Source organism: Hyperolius riggenbachi, chromosome 6, assembly GCF_040937935.1.
Source record: "Hyperolius riggenbachi isolate aHypRig1 chromosome 6, aHypRig1.pri, whole genome shotgun sequence".
Taxonomy (NCBI): domain Eukaryota; kingdom Metazoa; phylum Chordata; class Amphibia; order Anura; family Hyperoliidae; genus Hyperolius; species Hyperolius riggenbachi.
In genome coordinates, this window is record NC_090651.1 from 300,910,223 (window position 1) to 300,935,054 (window position 24,832).

A 24,832-nucleotide genomic window follows, 5' to 3' on the forward strand; every position below is an offset into this window, starting at 1 on the left:
GATTGGGCGCGTCCGTGCAGTCGGGGCTGTGGGCACTTCCGGATCCCTGGTGTCAGCTCTGCAGGAGGACGGATACGGCACGGCAAGATGGGAGCCACTGAGAAGCTGTGACCCGGGGATAGAGAGTTGGAGCCGGGAGAGCGAGGGCAAGCAGAGCGCCAGGCGGACACAGGGCCCGGGGAGACAGACGTCCGGTAAGACGGGGCTGTGCTACCGCTGTGTGTGCTGGGAACGGCTTCTCTCGTCCTGTCTTCCTCCCACTCATATTACCCAGTCACAGCCTTCCCTCTCTCCACCATACTACCTGATGTGATCTTCTTCCTTCTAAACTGGCACTTTCTTCCATACTGCTTATTTAAATCACTCCTCTGTCCCTATACTGCTTGATTCCCTTATACTTCCTGATCTGATCTCCTAACCTCCATACTGAGTGATGGAACCCTCCTGCTCCCTATACTGCACGATTCCCTCCCATACTTCCTGATCTTATTCCCTTCCCTCTGTACTGAGTGATCCCTCCTCTTCTCTCAAATACCTGAGTGCTTCCTGGTTGAGGCAGAGCTTAGGGCTGTAGCTCTGCCTCTTCGTGTGTCAATCCCCGCTGATCGCTGCCTCTCCCCGCCCCTCTGTCTTCCTTCACTGAGAGGGGCAGGGAGAGGCAGAGATCTGCCGGCAGATTGACGTGGATGGAGGCAGAGCTGCAGCTCAAACATCTGCCTCCATGAGCAGCAAAATCCAAGACCAAGAAAGTTGTGGATTTTGCAGAGGGGATTTGGGGGCAGAGCAGTGCTTTCCGGAGCTGCTAGATCTGGGCGCAGCCGGCGCCACCATAGACTACAAAGGGAGTCGCAACTGATCAGCGCTCAGTGAGTGACGTCGGCACCGTCAGAAGACGGAGCCGAGGTTGCTTACAAAACACAATAATTCGGCCTCCAGTAAAAGCTGGAAGCCGAATTATATAATTCCCCACTATCCATGGTGGCCTGGAGGGGGAATAGTAATTAACACGGCCCGGACTTGTGCAGCAGCAGGATCAGCCATATATATTTCAAATGTATGCTTTGGGGGGTATAAAACCCTTGTTTTGCTGCGGTTTAGCAGGGCTTATGGTGCTTAAAATCTCTGCTGTGGTGAAATCATCCTATTTTCACCTGAAGAACATTGCAAAAATCAAGCACCTCATACCCCCAGAAGATCTGCCAACCTTAGTCCACGCCTTCATCACATCCCGACTGGACTACTGCAATGCTCTCTACACTGGCCTTCCAAAAAAGGTCTTGTACCGCCTACAGCTGATACAGAATACTGCTGCCAGACTGCTAACCAACCAACCCCGTCACTGCCACATAACGCCAGTCCTGCATTCCCTTCACTGGCTACCTATAGAATGGAGGGTCCTATTCAAGATCGGCCTACTGCCATTTAAATCCCTGAATAATCTAGGCCCTGGATACATGAAAGATATGTTACAGCTGCGTAGCAATCCCTGCATTCTCAGATCTACAGGTTCTAATAATCTAGTCATACCCAGAGTCCACTTGGAAACTTTTGGTCCCAGAGCCTTCTGTCATGCTGCCCCTACGTTTTGGAACTCCTTACCTCAACAGATCAGGACAGCCCCATCCCTGGACGTGTTTAAATCCAGACTGAAAACCCACCTGTTCAGTCTGGCATTTGCAGAAATATAACTTTTGTTGTGTGAATACTTCATCCTACTAATTACTGAATCTGAGAGAGCCTAAGCGCTTTGAGTCCTATGGGAGAAAAGCGCTATAGAAATGTTATTGTATTGTATTGTAAAATGAATAAAAGTTAAAAAAGAGAATTTTAGACTCGCTTCAGAGTCTCTTTAAAATGGCGTCTGCTTTTGAAAACAAAAAGCTCCTGGCTAGAAAGCTGACAATCTATGTGTCCCCCAAGCCTGTCTTCAAGACCCACCAACAGTGCATGTTTTGTGGAAATCCACAGAGGTAGTTAATCATATTAAAATATGAGTGGCTGGATAGTGTAATGGTTAAGGGCTCTGCCTCTGATGTAGGAGTCCTGGGTTCAAATCCTGGCTCTTCCTACTCAGTAAGCCAGCACCTATTCAGTAAGGAGGTCATTGGGCAAGTCTCCCTAACACTGCTACTGCCTACTGAGTGCGCTCTTGTGGCTGCCTCGCAAGCGCTTTGAGTCCAACAGGAGAAAGGCGCTATACAAAAAAAGGAATTATTATTATTATTATTATTATTAATCAGCTTTTTCTGAGACCCTTATTACGGTACCTCACCTGTGCATGTTTCTGGTTTCCTGCAAAACATTTAGGGCCCATTCACACCTGAGTGGGAATCGCGCGATTCCCGCTCATAGCAAACCGCTAGCGGTTTTCTAAAAACCGCTACACATTGTAGCAAGTGGCAGCGTTATCGCTGCCGCATTTGCGGTTAGCAATAACCGCAAACGCGCTACATGCAGCGGTTTGGCGGCGCTTAGCGGGCGCTCCAAAACCGCCGCAGTGTCCAGTGATTTTTTTTTTTTCCGCGTTAATCACCTATCCCTGGCTACCTATGCTGCGGCCACCTACTTCTGACTACCCCATCCCTGGCTATCTCTGGCTACCCATGCTGCGGCCACCTACTACTGACTACACCTATCCCTGGCTACCTATGCCACCTATCCCTGGCTACCTATGCTGCTTCCACGTACTACTGGCTACACCTATCTCTGGCTTCCTATGCTGCGGCCACCTATCTGGCTACACCAATCCCTGGCTATCTATGCTGCGGCCACCTACCAATAGCTGCACCTATCCCTGGCTACCTATGCTGTGGCCACCTGCTACTGGCTACACCTATCCCTGGCTACCTATGCTGCGGCCACCTATCCTGGCTACACCTATCCCTGGCTATCTATGCTGCGGCCACCTACTACTGCCTACCTATACTACGGCCACCTATGCTGAGGCTATCAACTACTGGCTACACCTATCTCTGGTTACCTATGCTGCGGCCACCTACTTCTGCCTACCTATGCTACGGCCACCTATGCTGAGGCCATCTACTACTGGCTACACCTATCCTGGCTACCTATGCTGTGGCCACTTATCCTAGTGGCCTCTGACGAAGCAGGGAGACCTGCGAAACGGCTGTCAGGCCGCTCTTTCTGTACCCCTAATGACCTTACTGTACCTGTTGGATTAAATTACTTTTGAAGCATTGAGACTGGTGCCGGACCTGCTTTCTTCTTGAGCATCAAAACACCAAATTTAACAACCTATCAAATTAATTGCTGCCTATGCTGCGGCCACCTACTTTTGGCTACCCCTATCCCTGGCTACCTATGCTGCGGCCAACTACTACTGGCTACCTCTATCCCTGGCTACCTATGCTGCGGCCACCTACTACTGGCTACCCCTATCCCTAGCTACCTATGCTGCGGCCGCTTACTTCTGGCTACCCCTATCCCTGGCTACCTATGCTGCGGCCACCTACTACTGGCTACCCCTATCCCTGGCTACCTATGCTGTGGCCACCTACTACTGGCTACCCCTATCCCTGGCTACCTATGCTGCGGCCACCTACTACTGGCTACCCCTATTCCTGGCCACCTACTACTGCCTACCTATACTACGTCCACCTATGCTGAGGCCATCTGCTACTGGCTACACCTTTCCTGGCTACCTATGCTGCGGCCACTTATCCTACCTACACTTATCCCTGGCTACCCTTCACTATAGAAAACACTTTCTATAGTGAAGGGCGGGCAAAGCGGAGTAAGGGAGGAAATTGCGTCAGGATTGGCTTCAAAATAGCCACAGTTAATGTGGGAAATGCTAAAGGTACATACACATGCACTACTATAGAGAATGACGGGTCCGTCAGACCCCCCGCCCCCCCCCCCGCGCGCGCGCTAGGGGGGCGTTCTCCCGACTGTATTGTGTGTGTACCGTCTGTCTGCAGACTGATCAGGCTGTTTCTGAACGATCCGCTCAGCAACAGCCTGATCAGTCTGTCTGACAGACTGTACACACGCACTACTGTCGGGAGAACGCGTGCCCAGCGCGAGGGTCTGACGGACCTGTCCTCTATAGTAGTGCGTGTACGCACCTTAACGACCGCCTAACGCCGATAGGCGTCGGCGGGTCGTTAGTATAGCATGGAAACGGCCACTCGGTATAGCATGGAAACGGCCTTTCCATGCCAGTTCACGGAGACTGTCTCCGTGAACAGTGTGCGAGCCGCCGAACGCGGCTCGCACGCATAATGTAAACAGGCGGGGAAGAAATCCCTGCTGTTTACATCATACGGCGCTGCTGCTCAGCAGCGCCGTGACGTAGATCGGCGATCCCCGGCCTCTGATTGGCCGGGGATCGCCGGCATCTGATAGGCAGAAGCCTATCCTATCAGGCGCAGGACGGATATCCGTCCTGCGCCGCTCAGAGGGGAAGAAAGAGGGTGGGAACTGAGGTGAGGCCGGAAAACGCTGCGGAGGGGGGCTTTGAGGAGCCCCCCCCCCGCAAATCAATAATAGCCGGCGGCGATCAGACCCCCCCCCAGCAGGACATCCCCCTAGTGGGTAAAAAAGGGGGGGGGGGGAAGTCTGATCGCCCTGGCACATACCTGATCGGTGCTGCGGGCTGTAGAGCCCACGCAGCACCGATCACTGGAATATCCCCTGGTCCTTAAGGAGACTCTGTAACAAAAATTGCATCCTGTTTTTTATCATCCTACAAGTTCCAAAAGCTATTCTAATGTGTTCTGGCTTACTGCAGCACTTTGTACTATCACAGTCTCTGTAATAAATCAACTTATCTCTCTCTTGTCAGACTTGTCAGCCTGTGTCTGGAAGGCTGCCAAGTTCTTCAGTGTTGTGGTTCTGCTATGAACTCCCCCTTCCAGGCCCCTCTATGCACACTGCCTGTGTATTATTTAGATTAGAGCAGCTTCTCTCTTCTCTCTTATCTTTTACAAGCTGGATAAACCGTCCTCTGAGCTGGCTGGGCTTTCACATACTGAGGAGTTACAGACAAGGGCAAAGCTGTTTGCAGGAAGAAACGAGCAGCCTGAAACTTCAGTGCATGAGAGATGCAGGGGGAAAGAAACACACAAATGATCTCTTGAGATTCAAAAGGAAGGGTGTATACAGCCTGCTTGTGTATGGATGTATTTTCTATGTGTGGACATACTGTACATCAACCTACTTCCTGTTTTGGTGGCCATTTTGTTTGTTTATAAACAAACTTTTTAAAACTGTTTTTAACCACTTTTAATGCGGCGGGGAGCGGCGAAATTGTGACAGAGGGTAATAGGAGATGTCCCCTAACGCACTGGTATGTTTACTTTTGTGCGATTTTAACAATACAGATTCTCTTTAAGTGGTTAAGAAAGATTTTCTCTCTAAACTGTAGAAATCAAAATGTGGACAGTGCAATACAGATGTTATGTAAGTAGAGCAAGTATTTATCTACTTGTATACTGTGTGTGGGTTTTTTTTTTTTTTTCTTCCCTGAGATAGTATGGCTGACTGCTCCTCTTTAATGCTGCGTACACACTGGCGACTATGGTCGTTTGAAACAGCTAATTAACGATCGTTCCGCCGACAATCGGGGAAAGAACTTTACCAAACGATCATTATCACGAACGACAAAAGAACGACATCGGGAAGATGGAAATATCCAACCTGACGGATCGTATCTACCGACAATTGTTACAAAACTATAGTGTGTACAGACATCGGCCGAGAACGATCGTTACAAGGGCCAATGCGCCTGCGTTGAATTCTGCCCAGCTTCAGTACTTCCTTTGTAGCGCGGCCATAAAGATTGTTACATTGCTCATTTCAATTAAACTTTTGTTTTCAAGTTAACAATCATATATTTGTATCTATTGTAACTCCATGTCTGTGTTTTTTTTTTTTTTTAATTTTATATAAATATGTACGCAACATTTCCTTCTGATCGTTCTTTTCTGCGAGAACGATCGTTAAAATGTGTATGATGATCGCTGCATCCCATCGTTGCATTCCAATCTTTCCAATATCGTTCATCTGGTAACTATCGTTCCTTGCAAACGATAGTTATCGCAAGTGTGTACGTAGCATAAGGCTTGTACACAAATCCCAACAATCTGCCCAACTATCTTCTAAACTTGGCCTGCTGGAAGATAGCTAGGCGTGTGTACAGCTTGCAAACAACCAGATGACCAACCAATAACAGGTTGTTTGCCAGATCCAACCGGTGGATCAGCCTGCCCAACTATCTTACAGATTGGCTTGGATGTACAAGTCTTTTGAACAACTTTGATTTTTAATGTGGACATGATGTGCAGTTTGTCATTTAGCCTGCGCACATAGTATTTAAGTGAGTTGATTGGAGTGTGTGTACGTACATGTCGTGTAAACAGCTTGTTAAGCATTATGTTGAACGTGTGTATGAACCTTTTATTTGCTTCAAGTGAGGATGTTATTGGGTTTCAACAGAAATCTGGAAAAGTTGAATTCTTAATCAGAGTGGAAAAGATGGCCATAAGATTAGATGTGGATTGGGCTTTGGTTAGCAGATATTAGGCTTTGTTCACACATAAAAAGGTGTCCTGTCTGTTTTTGACAGTTGGCATCAGTTTTGTATGAGTTTCTATGGCTGTGTTCACTCATAAACCTGTACATTTCCGGTCAGGTCCAGTCAGTTTTCTATGGGTGTGTTCACATGTAAAAGGTGTACAGTTTCGGTCCAGTCAGATAAAACTGATAGAAAACTGACAGGACTGGACCGGAAATGTACAGATTTATGTGAACAGAGAAGACGCCCACTGGGCTGGGTTACTTACTGTACATTTTTTTTTTTTTCTGTCTAATAGATATGTATTCCTACAACAGTTGAAAGGCTCATCTGCATCTTCTCTTTCTCTAGACAGGATCCGTGCAAGTGAAATGACTGAATACAAGCTTGTTGTGGTTGGGGCTGGAGGCGTGGGCAAGAGCGCTCTGACCATCCAGCTCATACAGAACCACTTTGTGGATGAGTATGATCCCACCATTGAGGTGAGTAGGACAATGTTGGACGTGGCTTCTAAGCTGACAACGGTCAAAGGCAAATGTCTTTTACATCATATCAGGAGATTACCAAGAATCTGGTTGCTAAGGGCCCTTTCACATGGGCAACAGAACTGCATGCTTAGTGAGCAGTTACCAAGCAGCAGCAAGCATTTATCAGGCATCAGCAAGCAGTTGTAAGAGTTTGAGAGTCTTTTCACTGCCTGTTAAAGGGGTACTATGGCGAAAAATTTAAAATATTTGCAAACATGGACAAATAAGTACTTTTTTTTTTTTTTTTTTTTTTTTTTTTTTTTTCCTCCTTTTTCCTTTCTCCTATGTTGCTGCCACTTAGGTAGTAGAAATCTGACAGAAGCGACAGGTTATGGACTAGCCCTTTTCATGAGAGATTCTCAGGGATTTATTTATTTTCAAAAACACTTAGTGTATGGCAGTTGCTCTGTCCAACTGGCAAAAACGGTGTAGCGAGCAGGAAAGATGGCCAGCATCATTGTTTTAAATCTTTATTTATTTTTTCAAGGAATATCTTTATAAAGAATAAAAGCCTTGCTGAGAATCCCCTATGAAGAGATGGGCTAGTCCATAACCTGTTGCTTCTGTCAGATTTCTACTACCTACTGTAATTGGCAGCAACATAGGAGAAAAGTAATGTATGGCTCATTTTACTCTGGGAAAAAATGTACTTATTTATCTGTTTGCACATATTTTAAATTTTACAATTTTTTTTTTTTTTTTTTTTTTGCCATAGTTCCCCTTTAACTGCTCATGTGAAAGGCTCCTTAGGATCCATTCAAACTGAATCAGTTGTAACTGAATAGACAACTGATGTGCAGCCCAGTGTCCATGTTTCTCTATGGGTCACTACCAGGGCTGTGGAGTCGGAGCAATTTTGGGTACCTGGAGTCGGTGGTTTCATAAAACGAGGAGTCCGAGTCAGATGATTTTTGTACCGACTCCACAGCCCTAGTCAGTACTCGTTTTAACTGAAAGCTTTGCACAATAGACTGCTATGGCGCAACTGATCAGAGGTCTAAATGCTATTTCCAAGGTTGGAATTGGTGTGGTTATGATGGACAAGAGGGAGATCTTCTTTCACACAATATGGGACAAGAGGCTCATTTACTTGTCATGGTCTTGTTTCATTGTGACACTTTTATTACTGCATACATGGTGATGATTGGCAGGCTGTATTTGGATAATTATGCTCTTAACACAGTTTGTTTTTGAAATGGGCTTTGCAATAATGGCAGAATGAAGAAAGCAGAATTGCACGTTCAGTGGTGGAGAGCTAGCTGCTGCAGACAGCTTTCTTGATGTTCCTGGCTCTAACTGGCCACCGTGCGTCACTGTTGGGAGATGAGGCAGAGATGTCCCGTCACTGGGAATGAGCAGTCCATTCTTCAGCTTCATGAAACTCTGGAGGCAAAGCTAGCAGTCTTTGTTGCAGAAGAATAAATAACTTGAGTAGAGCTCAAACCAAGACCTGATTTAATGTGGATAGAGTGAGGCTAGGATCACACTTGAATTGCAAAACGCAATAGCCATTTGGATTCTTCTGTGGTTTTCATGGCAATTGCGTTTTGCGATAATTTTTTTTTTTTTTTTATTTATTATAATCGCATCACAATAGTTTCTAAAATGCTGCCTGCAACTCGAGGGACTATGCGCAGGATGCTAAAATGAGCAAATGAACATCCCTTGGGTTTCCACCTGCCCCTCGTAGTCAGTGAGGTCCCTCAGCGTCCCCCAGGCTCTCTCCGTTCTTGCCCCGGCGGCTCTGTTAGAGTGGTCATACACAACTGCAGGTGCCGGAGAGATATGTAGAGACCGCACTTCTCTTGCACAGACTGGCCGAAGTTATGGAACCCGGTACCGAAGAGGAAGAAGGCTGAGGACAGCGGCGTGGGAGCGGTCCGTGCGCATAGGGCTGGAGGAAGCACCAGGTATGTATAAAACTTTTACTTAGTCTCTGGTACACTTTACAAACCTGTGTCTTTTTGCTATGCTCCTGCGCAAAATCTTTATATAGGACTGGGTAGGGATGCACTGTTTTGCGTTTTTTAAACCGAAACCGCGATTCACGTGCAGGCGATTTCGGGATCATCGGTAGCTTCGGCGCTTCGGTTTTGGAAGCCACTGATCGGCAGAAGCCGCGTGACTAGCAGTGAATATTTATGATTGTTAATGAGCAGGGGGAGGGCGAGTCCAGAGCAGCACACAGCGCCACCAATAGCTAGATAGAGATGGTATGACGGAGGCGGTAAGAGGGTACAGCTCTGCCTACCGCCGTCATACCATCTCTATCAAGTGATTGGTGGCGCTGTGTGCTGCTCTGGATTAGACCCCCCCGCTGCCCCGCTCATTAACAATTATAAATATTCACTGTTAGTCCTAGCTTCTGCCACTCAGTGACTCGAATGGATCCGGTCCCCGGCTCAAGCACTCTGCAATATGCCGCACATTAACTGCCCCCAGCCCAGCGTCCTCACAGAAGGCCCCACCTGCATACATGTGCAATTTAGTGCTAAAGCTTGTTTTGAAGAAAAATCGCAATTTCAATTTTTTTCCCTAAAATCGTGCAGCCCTAGGACTGGGTGAACTCTGTACTAAAATTGTCACTTGATACAATAAGCTCCAACAGATGGTCAGTGACATGCTAATAATTTCAAAGGTGATGCAAATATTGTTAATTTTGTATGCAGCGATGCAGTTGGACCAGTGCAGTCATCTGCAAACTTGGCTCTCCAGCTGTTAAGGAACTACAAGTCCTACAATGCATTGCAGGAGCCTGACAGCCACAGTCATGATTCCTAAAAAAAGAATGCATTGTGGACTTGTAGTTCCTTAACAGCTGGAGAGCCAAGTTTGCCGGTCACTGGTGGACTGCAGTAGCCAAGGATTCTAATGCATCAATTTTCAGGCTGCATAAATTGCCGTCAAATTAACATTGACCACCCCTGTAAGTTGATTGTCTATACCATGAATGCCAAGCTCCAGTCCTCAAGGGCCAAGATTATCACACATTTTTGGCACAACTAAAATTAATGGGACGGAATCAGGAAAGATGCGGTTTATCTCTATTCCTCAGTCCATCCTAAATACTGGCATGAATATGGCCCTCGATGACTGGAGTTCCACATCCCTGGCCTATACAATGACAGTCATGAAGAATCCGATAGGGCACTCTGATTGTGAGGCAGAATACTCCTTTGGATCCATGTTTCCTCATAGATTTTATTGAATGTTTGTTTTCCTTTTGTACCACTGCAGGATTCATACCGAAAGCAGGTTGTGATAGATGGTGAAACATGTCTGCTGGACATTCTCGACACTGCAGGTCAAGAGGAGTATAGTGCCATGAGGGATCAGTACATGCGAACTGGAGAAGGCTTTCTGTGTGTTTTTGCTATTAATAACACAAAGTCCTTTGAGGACGTCCACCATTACAGGTTAGAGGCACACCTATCCTGCCTTGAGCTGCAATGGCCAGCTGTGGCTGATTTTATTTTAACAGACTTTCAAGTGTCATCAGGATGGTGCAAAGTTTATATTTAGAAGTGAAATGGTGTACAAGCGTTCTGCAGATAGCGTAAAACAAGCTAGAAATCTGTAACCATCCAAAAATATCAGCACTGTCATGTAAGGTAGTACTTGCTGCATACAGTGGTTTGCAAAGTATTCGGCCCCCTTGAAGTTTTCCACATTTTGTCATATTACTACCACAAACATGAATCAATTTTATTGGAATTCCACGTAAAAGACCAATACAAAGTGGTGTACACGTGAGAAGTGGAACGAAAATCATACATGATTCCAAACATTTTTACAAATAACTGAAAAGTGGCGTGTGCGTAATTATTTAGCCCCCTTTGGTCTGAGTGCAGTCAGTTTGCAGAGTGCAGTGCAGTGTGTAATCTAATGTCAGTACAAATACAGCTGCTCTGTGGCTGCCTCAGAGGTTGTCTAAGGCCTAGTGCACACCAAAAACCGCTAGCAGATCCGCAAAATGCTAGCAGATTTTGAAACGCTTTTTCTTCTTTTTCTGTAGCGTTTCAGCTAGCATTTTGCGGTTTTGGGAAGCGTTTTTGGTGTAGTAGATTTCATGTATTGTTACAGTAAAGCTGTTACTGAACAGCTACTGTAACAAAAAACGCCTGGCAAACCGCTCTGAAGTGCCGTTTTTCAGAGCGGTTGGCGTTTTTCCTATACTTAACATTGAGGCAGAAACGCATCCGCAATCCAAAATCTGCAGCAGCCTGGGAGTATGCGTTTTTGCCAAACGCCTCTCGCTCTGGTGTGCACCAGCCCATTGAAATACATTACCCTAGCGGATCCGCACCCACAAGCGGATCGTAAACCGCAGCCGAAACGCTCTGGTGTGCACTAGGCCTAAGAGAATATTGGGAACAACACCATGAAGTCCAAAGAACACACCAGACAGGTCAGGGATAAAGATATTGAGAAATTTAAAGCAGGCTTAGGCTGCAAAAAGATTTCCAAAGCCTTGAACATCCCACGGAGCACTGTTCAAGCGATCATTCAGAAATGGAAGGAGTATGGCACAACTGTAAACCTACTAAGACAAGGCCGTCCACCTAAACTCACTGGCCGAACAAGGGGAGCGCTGATCAGAAATGCAGTCCAGGGGCCCATGGTGACTCTGGACGAGCTGCAGAGATCTACTGCTCAGGTGGGGGCATCTGTCCATAGGACAACTATTAGTCATGCACTGTACAAAGTTGGCCTTTATGGAAGAGTGGCAAGAAGAAAGGCATTGTTAACAGAAGGCATAAGAAGTCCCGTTTGCAGTTTGCTACAAGCCATGTGGGGGGACACCGCAAACGTGGAAGAAGGTGCTCTGGTCCGATGAGACCAAAATGGAACTTTTTGGCCAAAATACAAAACGCTATGTGTGGTGGAAAACTAACACTGCACATCACTCTGAACACACTATCCCCACTGTCAAATATAGTGGTGGCAGCATCATGCTCTGGGGGTGCTTCTCTTCAGCAGGGACAGGGAAGCTGGTCAGAGTTGATGGGAAGATGGATAGAGCCAAATACAGGGCAATCTTGGAAGAAAACCTCTTGGAGTTTGCAAAAGACTGGAGGCTGGGGTGGAAGTTCACCTTCCAGCAGGACAACGACCCTAAACATAAAGCCAGGGCAACAATGGAATGGTTTAAAACAAAACCTATCCATGTGTTCGAATGGCCCAGCCAAAGTCCAGATCTAAATCCAATCGAATCTGTGGCAAGATCTGAAAACTGCTGTTCACAAACGCTGTCCATCTACTCTGACTGGACTGGAGCTGTTTTGCAAAGAAGAATGGGCAAGGATTTCAGTCTCTAGATGTGCAAAGCTGGTAGAGACCTACCCTAAAAGTCTGGCAGCTGTAATTGCACCAAAGGAGGTTCTACAAAGTTTTGACTCAGGGGGCTGAATAATTACGCACACCCCACTTTGCAGTTATTTATTTATTTTAATGTTTGGAATCATGTATGTTTTTCGTTCCACTTCTCACGTGTACACCACTTTGTATTGGTCTTTCACGTGGAATTCCAATAAAATTGATTCATGTTTGTGGCAGTAATGTGACAAAATGTGGAAAACTTCAAGAGGGCCGAATACTTTTGCAAACCACTGTATATTAGGTTTATACGTGCATTTATTGAGCTATATCTTGAACTGAGATGTTAATGTCTAAATTGAGTGTATTTGTATCTGAAAAATCGACTCATTTTGTTAAATTTATTAGGTTGATGGCGCGATTGGTAAGTTAGCTTATAAAGAGGTAAAGCCAGGTTCACCAATCTCTTCCAGTCGGAGAGACCGGTATTGTTTTTTGCTTCCATTGCAGGGCTAGGGGTTTCCTGACATAAAACAGTAGGATTTGAATGAGTTGTTTTTCCCATCGACAACATGCAGGCTTTAACCGTGAAAACGTCAGGCAGGCCCAGAGTATCTCTAAGAAAGTGGATTACCGATTTCCAGTAACTAGTCACCTGGGGACAGAACCACACACAAAGCAGAAAGTCTGCTTGCTCTCGATCACACTTGAAACAGCAACCATCATTTAAAGAGCTCATTCTTTTTAAGCGGACGGGGGACAGATCAGCCTGATGAAACCACTTCAAATTTATTAGTTTATTGTGTGAGGCAATAACCGATTTATAAGAACACTCTTCAAAATCTTCCTAGTCTTCTTTATTAAGAATGGTCTCTGTGTCCAGCCATCGCCTTCTTACAGAGGAAATTTTAGGGGCATAACGAGATGTCAACAGAAAAAGTGTAGTATCTGGAGATTTGTTTCGTTCTGTCATTTTGGAGGAGCAGGCGTTCTACTCCTGAAGGTGTTAAGTCTATATTATATAATCCAATCTGGGCCTGTACAGCGTGTCTAAGCTGAAAGTACCTAAACAAGGCATGTCTGGGTATACCAAATTCCACACAAAATTGTGAAAAGTCTTTAAAGGGAACCTTAACTGTAAAAAAATTTTTTACTTACCTGGGGCATGTACCAGCCCCCTGCAGCCATCCTGTGCCCTAGCAGTCACTCATGGCTCCTCTGGTCCCCCGCTAAAATGTTACGCATTACAACCGTAGTGCGTAAAAATGTACTTATTGATGTCTGCAATAGCTTCCTGCACCAGCAGGGATGCGTAAAAACGTACGCATGGTGGCCGGCCGACTCCCAGTCGGCAAAAACGAAACTAGCTGGCAGCGGGGGACCAGAGGAGCCATGAGTGACTGTGAGAGCACAGGATGGCTGCAGGGGTCTTGTACATGCCCCAGGTAAGTAAAACTTTTTTTTTTTTTTTTACAGTTAAGGTTCCCTTTAAACCGGCCATCAGAGAAGAGTTGATGCAAATATTTAATATTATGTTGTATCCAGAAGTGAGGATCAGGCACAGAGAGCTTTTCTGGTAGATTTTTGTTGAACCATATTGGTGAGCTAAGGTACATAGGTTTCAGAGGCTCATTCAGGAGTTTGCAAGTAGTTTTGTAGATTTTAATTGTATGCTGTATAAGTGCAGTACCCGTGCCCTCTTTTGGAATTGAATATCTGTAGATGGCTCCACATAAAGATTCATAGAAACTTGCAACATCAGCCTCGAGCCAATGAAGAGTCCCGTCTATGATCACTAACCCAGTAGTTAATGGGTATAAGTTGTGCTGCAAGGTAATACAGGAAAAGGGCACCGCAAGTCCTCCATGGGAGGTTGGTAATTGTAGTATAGATAAAGCAATTCTGGGAATAGAGTTTGACCAAATTAAGGATATAATAAGCGATTCAATGCGTTTAAATATTAACCGCGGAATCCAACCTGGAGCCATCTGCAGAAGATAAAGTAGTTTAGGAGCTACAATCCTCCTAACTATACACACGTTACCGCATAAATTTAAAGGGAGAGAGATCCATATTAATTTATTTTTTTTTGCCGGGTTTCGATGGAATCCCAAAGCCGGGCTGAACATTGGACTCGAGGAATTTCTCAGGAGAATGCTGAATCCACACCCCAAGATATTTAAACTTATCTACTACCTGTAAATTAGAAGGGGAGGTGATAAAAGGGTGATCAAAAACATCCAAGGGGAAAAGTCTCCATAGAAGCTTAGTATTGATTGTTACTGGAGACTATTGCTCTTCCGACTTAAACATTTTATGATGTATATCCTCAATGGTTCCTAGTCATGACATAGATGGTGAAAAGAGGTCAAACTCAACTGGGCTTCTTGAGTAAATTTTAAAGCGAACCTGTAACAAAATAAAAAACCTCTGGGGGATACTTGCCTCGAAACGGGAAGCCTCAGGGTCCCAGTGAGGATTCCCCTACCTCTGAAGCTTAGAGAAATCCAACGCTGGCTCCCCTAAAACCTCCTCCGACAAGCTTGACAAGGGATGATATATTTACCTCTCTGATCCTGCGCAGTGCATTAGCGGCTCGTTGTTCGGGTAAGCCGGAAATAGCCGAACCCAATCGGATCCACTCTACTGCGCAGGCGCAAAGGACTCTCGCCTGCGCAGTAGAGCAAATGCGATCGGGTTCGTCTATTTCCGCCTTAACCCGAATGGAGAGCCGCTAGTACACCTGCGCAGGATCGCAGTAGGTAAATATTTACATTGCTGCTCTTCAGGGGTCCTCGCAATTGAACGGAGGGACGGAGGAGGATCAGGCAAGCCTAGTTAGGATCCAGAGGCTTCCCCCTCCCGAGGTAAGCATCCCCCAGGGTGTTTTTTTTTTTTTTTTCTCGTTACAGATTTTCTTGAAGAAATGTCACCATTATGTAGAATCCTCCAGTTTCTTGAAGTAGCATTTCTCCTACTTAGGTTTTTTTTTTTTTTTTTTACTAAAGGATAAAACGGATGTTTAGGGTTTTGACAGTTGCATCTTCCTGCCAGATGTGGTGGCTCTATCTCTCTGTAAAGCGTTACTTCTCCTGCTGTACTTTTAATAATTAGAAACATCTGAAAAATGTTAAAACTAGTGTGAGAACACCCCTGTAATTGATTCCAGTGGGCTCGCCGGCAGAGTTCCTGAGATATGGGTCACTCAGCTTGGCAGGGTGTTCAGAAATGGGAAGTATCAGTTTGAGGCCAGTAGCACTGCAGTTTCCATTTGTAGAAAAAATCTTTTTAGTCATAATTTTTTTTCATGTTCACAGAGAACAGATCAACCGAGTAAAGGACTCCGATGACGTTCCTATGGTATTAGTTGGTAACAAGTGTGATCTCCCGTCACGGACAGTGGACACAAAACAAGCACAAGAGCTAGCAAAGAGTTACGGGATTCCCTTCATAGAGACCTCTGCCAAAACAAGACAGGTGAGTTCCTGTGGATTTCCTTCTCCCAAATATGCCAGAAGAACAGTCTAAGTGCTGTATTGTATTAAAATAAGTGTAAGGGTGCCCATGTATTACTTGATATTGCGGCCCAATCGATCTTCTTCTGATTCGATAATTTTATTGAATCTAAAGAGAATCTGTGCTGCAACATGGCCACTCAATTGATCTTTTAATCACTTTCTGGCTGAAATCGGTTTGGATCGATTGGGAATGGCCGAAAAATCTCGGTCGCATGGTCGGCAGACGATATTGCAACAATCAATGGACCCCCGGCCGGTGACACCCAAGTGTATAGTGGTGTCCCTTTAACCCTTTAGGAGCCAATTAACTTGGAAGCTTGCAAGTGCTCCAGGCCAATTATTTTTGTCACTTTATTTGTTACGTATCCTTGCTACTAATTAGGACTGCTGTAATGTGTATTTATGGCCACTTGTCACTCGAGGTCAGTGTGAGACAATAACAGAGGATTTCTGCTTTCAGTTTCTAAATCCTCTGCTAGCAGAGAGACATCAAAGTATTCCAAGAATTTACAGCACAAGCTCAGCCAGTTGAGGTCACAAACAGTGCACGTATCTCAAACTAGATCATTCCTCTGACGCTGTTGATGGGTTAAAGAAAAAATTGCCACAGTTGGTATACACACATACGTATTGGCACCAGGCAATAATAATAAAAGCATGATTTAATATAAGCAACCTGTCAATGTGTGCAAATATTTGGCAAATAGCTTTAAGGGGCCCATACACTTAGCGATTTTTCCTGTCTATATACAGCCGATTCGATCACTGTGATCGAATCGGCTGTGAAACCATTGCGCAGATGCTGAACGAATGATCGATTTTCATCTGAAATCGATCGTTCCTGTCCGTGCGGAAGATTTCGTAATAAAAGAATCCTCTGATTACAATACACACAGATCACTCTCTACAAGGCCATTTACAGTAACAGTTTACATTGGAATGTTGCAATATGTGTGGATTATCATTTTGTACCTCATCCTTACTGCTGTTCAGATCTTGCACACCAGGCCAGATTTTTGCATTATTTAAATCAAACTTGTAGTAAAAATAAACTGAGGAGATAAACTGTATATAATCCTAAATAGGACCTTCCCGAAATCCTATAGAAGGTCCTCCTTTTTTTTTTTTTTTTTTTTTTTTTTTTCCTACAGACACTTTTGAATTTTTCCCTGCATTGAATGTTTTAAAGTGAACTTGAGGTGAGAATGATATGTGGGCTGCCATGTTTATTAACTTTTAAGCAATACCAGTTGCCTGGCTGTCCTGCATATCCTCTGCCTCTAATACTTTTAGCCATAGACCCTGAACAAGCATGCAGCAGATCAGGTTTTTCTGACATTGTCATATCTGACAAGATTAGCTGCATGGCTGTTCCAGGTGAGTAATTTAGACACTACTGCAACCAAGTAGATCAGCAGGGCTGCCAGGCAACTTTTATAGTTTAAAAAGTAATCAATATGGCAGCCTCCATATCACTCTCACCTCGGGTTCACTTTAAGACCCGTATGATAATTTGGCATAAGCACAGGTGTGCAATCTTGTTGTCAAGATAACTGCGACAAATGAGCTCATTGGGTTCTATTCATAAAACATTTTCAGGGAAAAAAATCTTGGCGGGAATATACGGCATCAGTATTTTAGACTTTCGTGTGCTAATTCATAAAGTTTACACTTGCGATAATAGGTCGGGGAATTCCCGCACGGTGCTGCTGAGTTGTTACATTTTCTCTGTGCAGAGACAGTTAGTATAAAGGAGGCAGCCCCAGCATCCCTTTACATGTGCTTTCCCCCCCCCCCCCCCCATTTTTATTGCCTCTCCTTGCCCTTAATCTGCGCTGAATCTGTCTAAAGCCTCGTCTACATGAGGAGATGTGGAGGCGATGTTCCTTATCAGTCGAGCCGCTAATGCAGCTCGATTGATAAGATCCTTCAGGTCCGATTTTTGCCGCCGCAGATTCCCTGCTCGTTCCCCACAAGGGGACAATGGCAGGGAATCGAGCGGAAGATAAGTGGCGCGGGGACGCGGCGGGTACGCGGAAGAGGCGATCCGGCGGCTAATCGAGCCGCCAGATCGCCTCGTAGATGCAGCTTAACCAGTTCAGCCTTCAGTCGTTTTCACTTTATGCAACCGAGCAATTTTCACCTCCCATTCATTAGCCTATACCTTTATCAGAGAAAATTCATGATTTGTCAGTTTTCGGTCATTATAGTTTTAAAATAAAACATGCCTCCATAATTAAAACCCACGTTTTGTATTTGCCCATTTGTCACGGTTATTTCACCGTTTATGTCCCTATCACAATGTATCGCGACAATATTTTATTTGGAAATAAAAGAGCATTTTTTCCGTTTTGCTTCCATCACTATTTACAAGCTTATAAAAAAAATACAGAAAAATATTTCATCTTTACATAGATATTTAAAAAGTTTAGACCCTTAGGTAAATATTTTTTTTTTTTTTTTTTTTTTTTTTTTAAACATTTTATGTGGGCATTTTTGGGAGGGTGGGATATAAATAGTGTGTTTTTATTTGGGGAAATATTTGTGTATTGCAATGTTTTTTTACTTTTTTACTTGTAGCTTTACTTTTTGGCCACAAGATGGCAATCTTGAGTTTGTTTACATGACGTCACTCTAAGCGTACAATGTACGCTTCGAGGGACATAGCTTCAGAAAAAGCGTAGCTTCCGAGAGAAGCTGTCGCTTTTTCAGCGGGGGAGAGGAATCGGTGATCGGGCACCATAGGACGATACATTGATTCCTGGGCTACCGAATCCACGGTCGGGAGTGCGCATGCGCGCGGTCGGTCGCAGGAGCACGCGGACGCGCACGTGGCCTCCTGGACGTAGGTACTACGTCCTGGAGGCACAAATGGTTAATAGTCTTTCTAAACAATCTAATTGCTGCAGCTTAGAAAAACTTCAAGAAATGTTACACATGCAGGCTTTCTGATGTGAAATATATCTGAAAACAGGTACCCAAGGGGTTAAACACAGCCTTGGTATTCTGGGATGCAGGTTTTTGTTCTGCTCTCACTGCAGCTGCCTGGAAGGGCTGTCTCCATTAGCTTGCCTGTTATGGCTGGCTTATCTCCTTTTCTAAAGTCAGTGTTCTCCGTGCTGATTCCACCTGCTCTAATCTTTATGAATTAACCTTCAGTGAAATGTGTTGTGATAATCTCTGCACAACGCGGTAATTTCCCGCACTGCTCAGGAATTGTAGCTTTTCATGCGGAAACAGCTTTTATGAATGGACACTTTGCTAAATGGTCGGGAAAGTCAGCTGTTTTGAGCATTACCGCATGCGGGAATGCTTTATGAATAGAGGCCATTGTGTTTGTACTGACCATCACCTGCCTGAAGCTGCTCGCTCCTGCTTCACCCCATCTGTAGTTGAAAACGTCTGTACAGCGCTCATACACTGCAGTATCGCTTTAATGATCAAGCATCGATCGTTAAGAGTGACATCTCTGGCAGGTTTAGTTTGGATTCCCACTTGTGCGTGGGAGCGGAGAGTGAAGTGTCCGGGCCGGGTGACGAATGTGTTTTAACCATATGGCTTTATAGGAAACCAATCCGCTGTTCTGGGAAAATCACGGACAGCAAATAAGTGCGGTCCGCTTACCGCAGTAGATCCATTGGTTCAGTTAGACTGACAAGTGTGAACAGATCCTATTTATAATATGGCATCCGTTCCGCTCTGTACTGCCTCTTTTCTACAAATACCCGGGATCTCCCTTTAGGCCAGGGGTAGGGAACCTATGGCTCGAGAGCCAGGTGTGGCTCTATTGATGGTTGCATCTGGCTCACAGACAAATCAGTAGTGGTCGATTCACTATGCTACGCGGCTCAAGCAGCGCAGCTTAAGCAGCCCATACACTCAGCCGATTTTCTGGCCGACCGATCGATCGCGATCGATCGATCGATCGATCGATCGCAAATCGGTTGGCCAATCGACCGATCGACGGCCGATTTCGATCGATTTCGATGGATTTCCATCGAACTAGCAGGGTGGAAAATTTAGGTCGATCTGATGAGATTGCTTATCAGTTTGCATTGGCCTTAATGGAAATCTGATGGCAAAAAAATGCCATCAGATCGAATTTCAACAGATTTCAAACTGAAATCTATTGGAATTCTATCCTGGTAAAAAATGTTCTAAAAACGCATCAGATAGATCATCAGATGCATTTCTTATCTGTCTGCTGCCAATCTGACGAGTGTATGGGCACCTTTAGTGTGGCAGTGCAAGTAAAATTTTCAAAGTAGACATGCTACTGCTGTAGCATGCACTACTAACTTACTCGTGTTACCCCCAAAACTAACAGCCGCTCCAATTTTCCCACCCTGGATCATGTCAGGTCCAGTGACTTTGTAGGATGAGATCCCTGCACTTCGGCCCAATAGGCTGTCTGTTACTTGACAGGCAGCCTATTGGGCCAAAGTGCGGGGATCTCATTCTACAAAGTGAATCAACCCCCAAGTCGGCTAGCTAATTGTACAAGCTGTTAGTCTGTATTGCTCCTGTCTGGGAAATTGCTGATGTTTCTGAAACCCAAGACAAGCTGAAGACGTGTCTGACATTTCTGCTTTCTGGAAGTTCAGCTGTATACACATAACAGGGACGTAAGCCCTCTGTTGCACATGTGTTCTGTGCCAGTTTGAAACATATATTGTATGACTCTCTCAGAATCACATTTTAAAATATGTGTCGTTTATGGCTCTCTCATCCAAAAAGGTTCCTGACCCCTGCTCTAGTGATTGCCATTGAGAATGCCTGCGGTTCTGTTGCTTTTTGCACTTTGCACCTGCTTTTTGCACTTTGGGGGGGTGTATTGTTGGTTCCCGGTCCGCACTGCCCGGTCCACTGTCTGTAATACCTTGCGTCTGGCCCCGCTGTGCGCGGATTGGCCAGAAGCAGTGAATATGTACAAGTCTTAATGAGCGGGGGGCGGATCCACTCGAGTGAGCGGCTGAGCACATACAGCTTTACCAATCACTGGATAGCGATGGAATGACGGCAGTGGTAGGCGGAGCTATATAGAGCATACAGAACCAGAGACGAAGACTGCCTAAAAAATAAAAAAAGCTGTTATACATACCTGGGGCTTCCTGGATAAGCCTGGATCGCTCCCACGCCTTCGCCCTCCGCTGCCTCTGTCCGCCGGTACCGGGTCCCGTCACTTCCGCATGCACAGGGGCCTCCTCCGGCTTTGTATGCATGCGCCTGCGCTGTACGGCGGGAGCGCACTGCGCTTGCATGCCTGGCTCGACTGGTTGAAATGACGGGACCCGGTACCGGCGGACATAGGCAGCGGAGAAAGGCGACGTGGGAGCGTTCCAGGCTTATGGGGCTGGAGGAAGCCCCAGGTATGTATAAATATGTTATGTTCTTATCTCTGGCTCTCTTTAGAATATATAAAACAAACCTTCCTGAGCATAAATGACCTTGGGGGCCTCCCTTGTCTCCCATGTATATGCTTTTCGCCATCTTGAGATCTACACATGCAATTTACAGTGCCTACAAAGATAGTGCAGGCTTGGCTGCTGCAAGACATCCTGGGAGATGTAGCCCATCAATATTTCCATGACAACTTTGAGCTATGGCTGCTGTGGCGGTGGATCAAAAATGGCGGACCTTTAGGGGTGAGTTTTATAGGTTTTAAGTGTATCTGAAGTGAAAGTGCCTAGGCGGTTTCTACATCAGGAGGGGTACGCCTCTGGATCCCTCAGCAGAGGACATTTAGCACTGGCATCCCTGAGGCAGGGAACACACTTGACTGTTTCCGTGCGCATTTTTTGCACAGAAAGACTGAACTCATGTTAATCAATGGGATAGTTCACACTTAATATGATGTTCATGCGCAGAAAAAAAACTGACATTCTGCATCATGATTCTTCATTTTGTCAGTTTTTCTCTATCAATTACATCAGCTGCTGTGAAACAAACGCGCGCGTTTTTGCCTGCATAGGAACACACTTGGTGTGCAGAAAAACGCGCGCAGAAAACTGAAAGGCAAGTGTGTTCCCTGCCTGAAAGTCTGCTAGTTGGTGCTGCACACATGCCTGAAGCTGCAGCTTTTGGATAATCATATAGTGCCTGCCTATGCAGGCACACTAGCTGCTTTCCTCTCTGGCTTCGCAGAAAACTGCAAAGCCCGATCAGGTGTGCACTATTGCATAGGCGCAAGCTACCTGCGCAGTAGAGCGCACTCAATTGGGCTTGGGTATTTCCGCCGGAGCCCGAGCGAAAAGCTTCTAATGCGCCTTCACTGTATGGTTATTGTTTGGGGCTGCCAGTAGTAGATTAGGCTGGCAGAGGGTGACAGGGAAGCCTCATTAGGATCCAGAGATGATTATCAGCTTTTTGTTTTGTTTTCTTTTTATTTACAGGTACCATGTATACTTTTAAACTCTTTTCAGATCCTTTTTTAGAAGGGAGGTGAGGGGAAATTATCAGAGAGGCTGGGCAGAGCTGCAGCCACCCCCCCCCCCCACCCCGCATGCTATGGTAAAACTTTTTAACATCGTATTCAGCTGGCTGGATTAGGAAAACTTTGCCAGGGGTAGGACACAGTGGCTGTAGTTCTAGTAAATATTTCCCTTCCAGGATGCAGTAGTGGATTTATATGCTTGGATATACTACAGGCTCCCCGTGCATGTGTGATGTAACAGGCCATGTAATATGACATTCTTTTCAGATAAATCCACAGCCATGATGTTACATGCAGGATTCGAAGGCGGTCAGAAACGTGTCTTGTTGTTAAGTAGCTCTAAACTTGAAGTGTTTATATGGAGAAGGAAGGGATTGTGTAAGCAAAAATGACTTTCTCATCCTGTTGATGTTGCGGAGAATGTATTATCTTGGGGAAATTCCAGTTCCTTTCACAGCTAACATGCTTTTCGCTTTTTTTCTCTCCCCCTTTGTTTCCTTTGGACTCATCTCGGCAAATAAGGGAGTTGAAGATGCGTTCTACACCCTTGTCCGTGAAATCCGCAAACACAAAGAGAAGATCAACAACGGGAAAAAGAAGAAATCTTCCAAAAGGAAGTGCGTTATTCTTTAAAATAAGTGCCATCCTTGCAAAGGAATGCCAGTCAAACCACAGCCTGCGTGCCAGCACCAAGCTAACGGAATGTGTGGACTTTAGTAATGCAGTGAAATGGGAATAATTTTGCCATGAAATTCAAGTTTCCCTTCGTTAAATTTTTATAATAGGAAAAGCATACTCTGGATTTTTTTTTTGGGGGGGGGGGGATGTTGGGGTGGGGCTTTGGAAAACCTGTTAAAGCTTATCCTCTTGTACAGATGTGAAAAGGCACGAATAAATGCACAAACTCTTTCTAAACAGACTACTGCAATATAAAAAGCCCACTCCTGGTTTTGTTTTATTTTTCCTTTTTTGTTCTTTTTGGGGTTTTTTTGTTTTTCCTCTGTCTGGAAGACAAGTGAGGCCCACCCAAAAAAACACAGAACAGTATTTTAATGCTCATCTAGAAATCCTAGGAATTTTATAAAAGTGATGGAATCGTGGTCATAAATATTTGTCTGAGAATGGAACCAAGCTTGTAAGAAAATAAAATCCTTAAAATTGGGTCTCTTGTGTAGTTTATTATAATCTTATAATGCAGTATAATATTTTTGACAGCTGACATTCATTTAAAGTGACACTGAAGCAAAAAAGAAAAATAATTAAAAAAAATTAAATTGTGTGTAGTGCAGATAATGAATAGAACATTAGTGGCAAAGTTGTCTCAGATTTTTGTGTTTTTATATAGCTCTTTTTTTTTTTTTTTTTTCCTTTAAGGTTGCACCATACTGTCATATTTGCAATTACAAACCACACACTGTATTTTAAACTGAAACCGAGCAGAGCTAATGACCCTTTGAACTCCCATGCAGTAAAACCTTATCTGAAGCTGTCTCACTGTTTCTCTGATGTATAAGTGCTTCAGAAAATAGGACTGTCTCCAACCTAAGTTGGGTCAGAGAGCTCAGAGCAGCTCTTTTGCAGATAACTGAAGTTTAACTCTTCCTGTACTGGAAACCATATGAGACTGTTATTTGTGTATATGTTCTATTTTTCCAATAACCCTCCAGGACAGGTGCTACATATGAGATTCGGGCCCGCCCCCAACAGGAAACACAAAGGACTAGCTCTCTATAAGTTCCACCTCTAATCTCTACCTGCCAGTTCTTTGTGTTTCCTGTTCCGGGGAACACCTAGCTCTCTTAGCTAGTTGTGGTCAGCAGCCAGGCAGTGCTGAGGCCATGAGAACTACTATAATGTAGCCCTGTCCTGATGGATATGGTGGCTACCTGGTATCCGGCGTCCGCTTTTGTGGAGGCTGAAGGCGGCTTTGGAGGCAGTCTTGGCTATCCGCGTGTCGGAAGGTGGCTAAACCTGGCGGAGGCGGAGAGGTAGCTGCTAGGCGGGAGTACGCTGAGCAGGGTGTCCGAGCGGAGCATGGGCAAGCCGGCTGTCAGCCCTGTACTTCCGCCCTTACGGAAACGTCACGTCCGGTGACGTCATTTCCGCTTCCGGATCACGCGTCTGTCTAGAAGCCACGGCGTCCATCCTCACACGCGGCTGGTGTGTCGGAGGAGATGGACGCTAAACAGAAGACGGCAGATCAGGTAAGAGGCAGTGTCGGAGGACAAGTCGCCCGTCTGGTCTGCGAGGTCTGATGTTGCTATATGCCGCAGTCTGGTCAATGGAGGTCTGCAGGGGGTACTTGTATTTGCCTATCTCTGTGGATCTTTTTATAGCTTGATCATGTGGGCGGCTGTTAAGGGTAAAACAGTCTGGTTATATTACTCAGAGCACTCGGTTGTTTTACAATATTTACTGATATATAAATATGCGTCTATAGGATATGGTGAATATTACTATTTGATCATTGTTACTTATATAGTATATGTGATGATTAATC

The 24,832-nt window shown here is 45.2% G+C and overlaps 1 protein-coding gene across 1 annotated transcript; it reads left to right on the forward strand.

Annotated features, from left to right (window-relative positions):
* Positions 1-6: 6 nt before the first annotated feature.
* LOC137521652 (GTPase KRas-like) lies at positions 7-23,494 on the forward strand. Its single transcript, XM_068241177.1, has 5 exons — positions 7-194; positions 6,890-7,020; positions 10,303-10,481; positions 15,699-15,858; positions 22,855-23,494. Exons 2-5 carry the CDS (start codon positions 6,910-6,912, stop codon positions 22,963-22,965), a joined length of 561 nt encoding a protein of 186 aa, XP_068097278.1. The 5' UTR covers positions 7-194; positions 6,890-6,909; the 3' UTR covers positions 22,966-23,494.
* The last annotated feature ends 1,338 nt before the right edge of the window (positions 23,495-24,832 follow it).